The sequence below is a fragment of the Medicago truncatula genome, chromosome 7, assembly GCF_003473485.1.
Source record: "Medicago truncatula cultivar Jemalong A17 chromosome 7, MtrunA17r5.0-ANR, whole genome shotgun sequence".
In the NCBI taxonomy this organism is placed as follows: domain Eukaryota; kingdom Viridiplantae; phylum Streptophyta; class Magnoliopsida; order Fabales; family Fabaceae; genus Medicago; species Medicago truncatula.
The window spans coordinates 55,097,843-55,106,090 of NC_053048.1; the positions used below are offsets into that span (position 1 = coordinate 55,097,843).

Genomic DNA, 8,248 nt, shown 5'->3' on the forward strand with positions numbered 1-8,248 from the left:
AAGGCCTAGCTATATACCATTGACCAACATTGAATGTGATTGGTTGTTTCACACCACTACCTGGGTGTTTTCTGACAAATATGGAACTTAAAGCATTCATGCTTAGGGGTGTAAGTGGTTCGGACAAAATCGATCAAACCGAAAATCTAAACCGAACTAAACCAAAAAAATATCCGACCTTGTTTGATTTGGTTCAAAACCGAACCGAACTAACCTAAACCGATCTAGTTTGATTCGGTTCTCGGTTTTTAATTTTGAGATCCAAAGAACCGATAAACTGAACCGATGTTAACCTCACTCACCATTTCAGTAATAATATCCCTCTTCACACACACTTATGATTAATCTCAAAATTAAAGTCCAACATAAAATACTTCTTAATTCATTCACTTTCTTTCATCCTCATCTTATCTCATCACACTTTATTTCGTTTCTACTAAAAAAGAACACTAGCCGCCATTCACACCTAACTCATCGTTCCTCGTCGCCGTCGGGATCGTCCATCTCGTTAGTATTTTCATGTTAATTATACAAAGTATTTTGAAAAACAGATAATATGGAAAACAAAGTTCTATAAATATTTGATTATGTAGTGTGTATGAAATACAAATTTGTGAAAATATGGTTTTTTTATTTGTATTTTCAAACAAACCGATCAATCGAACCGATCGAAATCGATTAATTTGGTTCGGTTTCTTTTTTAAAAAAATAGTAAAAATCAAACGAAACTGAGCTGATGAAGATTTCATTGGTTCGAACATTTTTTTGACCAAACCCGACTCAATCTGAACCGTTACACCCCATTATATATATATATATATATATATATATATATATATATATATATATATTTTGGTACAAACTGTTGGGTAATCAAGTGTCAGTGATTATGTCCCACATCGACTAGGAATGGAGGAAACAAAGGATATATAAGAGAGGGAACTCATAAACCTATTGTCTTAAGGTTTTGGGTAAGAGTGTGATGTTTAAGTCTCTTATGATCTTGGACGTTTGGCCCATTGCCGCTTCCGGGACTCGCCGGACCTCCCCAACACAAACACCCCATTATATTTATTTACACTGTTTATAAGCTTTGTGAAATTTAGCGAAAATTGGGACAAGATAAACAAGGTATTAATGAGCAGGAATGATAACTGAACACAAGTTATCAAACATAAATACAACACCATGGATAATTTTGACATTTCAACATTAAAGTAGGGGCAATTTTGTAAAAACCCATCTTATCCTCTTTCTTCTTTACAGTTTCTCTCTCAAACCAGCAACCGCGTTCTCTCTCTCTTCTCTGTTGTAAGCTCTGCAGCCACCGTCCACCACCATGGTCCTCCCCCACCACCGTCCTCATCAGTTACCACTACTACCATCATCCTCGCCATCATCTCCATCCCTTCAATTCTTTCACCACGACCAACGAATCATGACCACCGTTGAGAATCCGTTCAGATCACCACAGTCCTCACCACCACCGAATCATCATTGAGAAAACTTATTTGTTCAAATCTCCGACGAAAAACGAGCCAAGATACATCTCACCACCACACAGATCCGTTTAGAACTCACGAAAACAGGACAGAAAACAGATCGAAGAAAATACAGCGCCGGTGACGACGGCAGTGATCAATGAGAGAAGTTACGACGCCGGTGGCTAGTGATAGAGACGGCGAGAGGTGGTGTTGACCAGAGATAGGGATGGTAGGGAGAGATGCCTTGAAGGAGAGAGAAGGAAAGGAAATTAAAAAAAAAAAGAAAAAAGATGTATAATGCTACAGTCACATATGGTGTCTGTATTGTGTTTGGTTTTTTGTGTTTAACTATCATTTCTGTCGGAGAAATATATGGTTATAGGAAACAGATTCCACTTGTGTACTATTAAGGTACCAATAGTATACCATTGATCAATTAGAGTGTGCCACATTTCAATGTTATTTTATAAATATTTTATTTGATGTATTTTTTTAAAGGGTGTGCCACGTGGCACATTCTAATTGGGCAATGGTATATACCATTATGGTACACAAGTGCTATCCAATAGGAAACGCAGTGTCGTTCTTAACTTTTTTGGATTTCATTTAATAAATAAAATAAATTAATTTTATTAAAATTTAATGATAGAAAATTATTAGTGGAATCTAATTTTTAGATGTTGCGTTGAAAAAGATTGGTGTATTAAATACTACTATAAAATGAGAGATTTGGACATGCGAGGCTCACTTAAACAAATGTGATACCTATCATATTTTTAGTGATGTTGGATTTGTGTTTTTTCAGTGTACTATCCCAATTCAAATGAATAAATATCAATTTTTAATTTGTAATAAGGTCAAACCTAAAAGACTAATTTATTAAGTGGAAAAGTCGTATGGTTACATGTCCACTTCAAGTTTTCTTTAACTTCATATGTGACGCATAACATTGTCACCCCTCTAAACAGATGCCAACCATCAATGATTTTCACTATACCAACGTGAGAAATGATTTTCGCACATTCTTTGTTTATTAGAAACACATGGAAATGACCAAAAATACTCTAGCGATAGTTAACTATTACTGGCTTATAACTAGAAAACTGGCAGTAGTTAATTACCGTTTGTTTTATTAGTCATTTCCATGTGTTTTTAGGAAACAATGGATGTCAAAAAGCAAGCTTCTACTATCATTGACGCGATGAGAGAGCCCTTTTTCCTTTAGTGTTTTCACTTGTCTATTAATATTTGAGGTGTACCTTAATCTAGAGTATAGATGGCCATTTTCATAGTCTAATTTTCAATGAGAGAACCATTTTTATGACTTAAATTTACTAGAAGAGTTCAACCCAAAAAACTAATTTACTATACACATTGAGTTTTCTGGCTTATTGAATGTGAATTCATAACAATGCATATAATTTATGAGTTTTAGATCATTTTTGAAGTAATTTCAATCGTTAAAATTTTAAAATTTACCTTATAAAAATGATTGTGTTAAAAACATATTTGATCTATAATAATATTTACATCTAAGAATTATACTAATATTTTTTTTAAACAGAATAGAGTGCAAAACCATCATCAAATGACAAACCAAAATATCTCAACTATAAAGATACGCCTTGACCGCCACCTACCATAGGTTAATTTTATTTTTTTTTTGACAAAGGAATAGTAGTAGTTTTTTTGACATTAAAGGAATAGTATAGTTGTACACATTCAAATGTGTGTGTCAACAAGGCGTTCTAAAATAGATGTATCTACCACATTGAAATGTGAAAATTATCTATGGTATTGTATTTATGTCTGATAACTTGTGTTCAGTTATCATTCCTGTTCTCGGTAGGCATCCAAATTTTTTACTCCCATGTTGAGGTGATTATTTAGTACGATGGTATATAAATGAAGCACGCATCATTGTATGGTCATAGTTGGTAGTTCTAGCATAGTAGTATCTGTAAGAAAACTATGAAATAAGTAAAAAGATAAAAATAAAACAGATCTACCTAGATGTAGTGCAAGCCATGGTGTGCATTTAACACACACTAACACTAGTGAATATAATTAGATTCAAAATAATATTGATAGGCGTTTCTTTATTTATGGTGACTATGTCCATTTGTTGGGGACTTGGGGTGGTAGCAGAAGTCATTTAATTCAGTACATCAAATATCACAACAAATAACCTCTATATAAAGACACTCACACTCATTCACAAATACTCACAAACAAAGGGTAGTCTCTCTCCATTTGTTTAGAGGCACTAATCCAATATCCATGGACCAAAACAACCAAAGAGTAGTTTTTGTTTCTTGTATGTTAATATGCTTGTTGGTAAATTTCAACACTGTTGTTCCACAAGTTGAGGCTCGAGCATTTTTTGTTTTTGGTGATTCACTTGTTGACAATGGCAACAATAACTACTTAGCAACCACTGCTCGTGCTGATTCTTACCCTTATGGCATTGATTATCCAACTCACCGTGCCACTGGACGCTTCTCCAATGGCCTCAACATGCCTGACCTTATCAGTATATAATTCATTCATTTTTTATACTTACATATATACATATACTAACTAAACTTGATTTAATCATTGATAAATTAATTAATTATATACATATAGTTACTATAAATAATTGATTAATGCACGTAGGTGAGCGAATTGGATCACAACCCACATTACCATATCTGAGTCCTGAACTCAATGGAGAGGCGCTACTAGTTGGTGCCAATTTCGCTTCTGCTGGAATTGGAATTCTCAATGATACTGGAATTCAATTTGTAAGTGCTACCTTAAAATATATATATATATATATGTCTTCTGTCTACTATAAAAACTAAGGATATATAATTAAAATTTGTGAATATACATTTGTTTTTGGCAGTTTAACATAATCAGAATCACAAGGCAATTGCAATACTTTGAGCAGTATCAGCAAAGAGTGAGTGCACTAATAGGAGAAGAAGAAACTGTGAGACTGGTGAACGAAGCACTATACCTGATGACTTTAGGTGGAAATGATTTTGTGAACAACTATTTTCTTGTACCTTTTTCTGCAAGATCACGCCAATTTAGACTTCCAGATTATGTTGTGTACCTCATTTCTGAGTATCGTAAAATTCTTGCGGTATTACTCTCTTCCGATCTGTTTGCTATTATTATTTTTAGTATTATATCTCTCTTTATTTTTTGACCTGCAATGATTATATATGAATCATCCCAAAAAGGAAGTGAAGGAGAAACTTTGAATAATGTAAATATATAGGTAGAATAGGGTATGAGACATGCTTTTTTTTTTTTTTTTTTTTTTTTTTAAATATTGGGAGTGAGCATGAACAGATCTATTTTGTTACAAGTTTTTTTTTTTTTTTTTTTTTAAATATTAATACTAATTGTTAGTAGTATTTTGTTACAAGTTGTTTAATAATTTTATTTTTACTCTCATTTAAGTGTTACTCTCAATTATCTACGAATTATATTTTTCTAGAGTCTTGTAGATAATTGGGTCTCTTCAATTTTTTGGTATAAATTACATCATTTTTGTTTTCTCTACTATTTGGTTTAGTCATAACTATATCATCGTTTTATATATCATGTATCCATTGATATATTTGTTTTTGGTATAAATTACATCATTTTTGTTTTCTCTACTATTTGGTTTAGTCATAATTATATCATCATTTTATATATCATGTATCCATTGATATATATTTTTTTGGGTATAAATACATAGTTTTTGTTTTCTTTACTATTTGGTTTAGTCATAATTATACCATCATTTTATATTTCATGTATATCCACTGATATATTTTTTATGTGAGCATTTAATATATAGCATATAGTCTTGTCCCCACTAATCAATATTTTTGGGCGATCAAGTTATCCTTATATTCCTTAAGCCATTTTCATTTTTATTTGATGACTAAATAATGTTTTATTTTTGGTCAACTAAATCTTTATAATATAATTATGTTTATTCTATGAATTTCACATATATCAAATATACACACACACGTTCATTTTCTAAACTTCCCTTTTGCAAGAGAGATAAAAATTCAATTTATTCTATTTTTTTGGTTGAAATATTTTGATTAATAGTTTTATAAATATCACATTATTTACTTCTTACATGAAAACCAATTTCACCCTATTTAACTCGAGTGTAAAATGAAAGTGCAAAAGTTTACCTGTACGACTAACATTTATGGTTGACGATTCTTGCATAATAAGTAAATCAACTTATAGGAAGAGGGCAACTATGCCCTACAAAAAATGTAAATATACCCATTAGTTAATATATTTTTTTCTTTCTAAAGAGTGTAGAGGTGAACTAACACATACAAAATGTTGCGAAGGAGATAATTGTGATTTCAAATCTGTGCTTCAACATATCAAATATGTTTATCGTTTTTATCACATACAATAATATTTTTGAAAGGAACACACATTAATGTTAACACACTGCTGTTTTTTAAGCATAACAAGTTTTTTTATTAACCATACGATTTTTTTTTAAGGAAACCATACAAAATTAATAGTTGTTTCTGATCCCCAATGGCATCATTTATATGAGAAGCATATGCATGTGGGGAAAATTAATGTGTTATGGGGTCTATCTCTTACACATTTGTCTTTTTTAACGTACGTCAATAATTGTGCAAGTAATATTAAATGATGCACTTACTCAAATGCATTGCAGAGGCTTTATGAATTGGGAGCAAGAAGAGTTTTGGTGACTGGTACAGGACCGTTAGGCTGTGTCCCAGCAGAATTAGCTCAGCATAGCAGAAATGGCGAATGTTATGCAGAATTGCAGGAAGCTGCCAATTTGTTCAACCCTCAACTCGTTGACTTATTGGGTCAACTCAACTCTGAAATTGGTTCTGATGTCTTTATTTCTGCAAATGCCTTTGCAATGAATATGGATTTCATTGGTAATCCAGAAGCATACGGTATATACATGTCCTTCAACCTCACTTTTTATTGTACCGTATTTCTAATATACACATTTTTATTTTATTTTAAAGAGACTAACAACTAAATTCACATAAACTAAATACAAATATAACAAACATATCAAATCGGTCTTTTACGATGTGAACTTCACCATGGATATTCCTGAATTTTAATGGGTAACAAATATTTCAAAGACTAAATGGAGAATGAAACTGGGTGAAATTTGGAAAATATTGGTGTGACCATATTTAATTTTCCCATCGACATACATATCATATCATGAGTATAAAGTGGAAATAAATAATTTACTCTGTCCAATCCAAATCCAAATCCAAATGAAGCCACCACTTGCAGATCACGTTGAATGGGGAAAACAGTTTCCAGGAACCACACTTCATATCATGAGACTAAAGTCGAAATAAATAATTTATTCCTTAATTTTAAGTATATTCATTTTTACTAGAAGAGCAATGCTATATATCCCAAAGGATAATATAGCGAAGGATTCACGATCTGGAGTGCAACCAATCAAAGCAGCTGAAGAAAGGGAAACATATGTATATGCTGCAATTAAAATACATAATGTTAACTTCATATATTAATTAATCAGGGTAAGGCAAACATTGAAGCTAACAAATTTTTATTTTTTTTGGTGAAGTGAAGCTAATAAGTTATGTACTACTAGTACTGAGAAATAACTTAGGTTTTACGGTATGAATAGTGTTTTACATATCAAACTCTTCACCACATTATGAGAAATAGCGAAGACATGTATGTGCTTATACATTAACATTAGTACATTTTCATGAGGAGAGTTCTACAATTCAAACACGTACGTAGAAAATTTACAACTACTTGCATAATTTATATCTGTCAGTATATATATATATATATCTATTAGTTGGTACTTGGTATTTAAGACTTTAATTTGGAGCATTCTTGAGATGGCCATGGCAACTATCAACCTCCCACATTATATAGGCTATTATTTTACCTCATAAATTTGAAAATTGAAATCACTAATTACGTACCTTCTATATCATATTATATGTAGGATTTGCCACATCAAAAGTTGCATGTTGTGGTCAAGGACCCTACAATGGGATTGGACTATGTACTCCAGCATCCAACATATGCCCAAACAGAGATGCATATGTATTTTGGGACGCTTTCCATCCAAGCGACAGAGCAAACAGATTGATTGTAGAAAGGTTCATGATAGGATCAAGTGAATACATGCATCCAATGAACCTCAGTACCATTATGCTTTTGGATTCAAGGACTTAATTATTTAAATAGTAATACCTTGTTCCAATTAATGTCTTTATACTTCCAGCACAATATGATATATTGTTTGTTTAGGCTACATTGTTTCTAGGTGTGCAAATTATAAGCAAATCCTTTGAATTCATTAGGAATTTTTTCTCTAAGGGTTTGCTTTGAGAGTATTATGGCGATGAATGTCCCAACTTAGAGAATATATAAATGGTTTTTAAGTTGTAAGCTTTGTATCATTTTGGTTTGATAGACTAAATGGTAAGAAAATTACTATTCTCCCTTTTAAAATTGTTCATTCCCTTAACCTATCTAAAGTTAACTATGGCTTGACATCTTCCAACTAAGGTTAACTCCCACTAATACTTTTAAGATCAATTCAATCACTTTTTAAGTCGGTTCAACCGATCTTAAAAGTGCCAACGAGAGTTAACTCTAGTTGAAAAATGATTGGCGGAAGTTAACTCTAACAATAATTTTAAAAGGGAGAAGAACAATTTTCAAATGGTAAGCCAAAAGTGTTAGTA

At 32.0% G+C, this 8,248-nt stretch overlaps 1 protein-coding gene across 1 annotated transcript; it reads left to right on the forward strand.

Annotated features, from left to right (window-relative positions):
• The first annotated feature begins 3,702 nt into the window (after nt 1–3,702).
• On the forward strand, nt 3,703–7,994 carry LOC11434206 (GDSL esterase/lipase LTL1). Its single transcript, XM_003626444.4, has 5 exons — nt 3,703–4,017; nt 4,143–4,270; nt 4,375–4,617; nt 6,190–6,442; nt 7,501–7,994. The coding sequence occupies exons 1-5, from the start codon at nt 3,765–3,767 to the stop codon at nt 7,731–7,733; spliced, it is 1,110 nt and encodes a 369-aa protein (XP_003626492.1). The 5' UTR covers nt 3,703–3,764; the 3' UTR covers nt 7,734–7,994.
• Nucleotides 7,995–8,248: the final 254 nt, after the last annotated feature.

Coding starts and splice junctions, on each gene's coding strand:
- LOC11434206 (XM_003626444.4), top strand. CDS start 3,765: ATGGACCAAAACAACCAAAGAGTAGTTTTTGTTTCTTGTATGTTAATA. Junction 4,271..4,374: donor ATGATACTGGAATTCAATTT/GTAAGTGCTACC, acceptor TGTTTTTGGCAG/TTTAACATAATCAGAATCAC. Junction 4,618..6,189: donor AGTATCGTAAAATTCTTGCG/GTATTACTCTCT, acceptor AATGCATTGCAG/AGGCTTTATGAATTGGGAGC.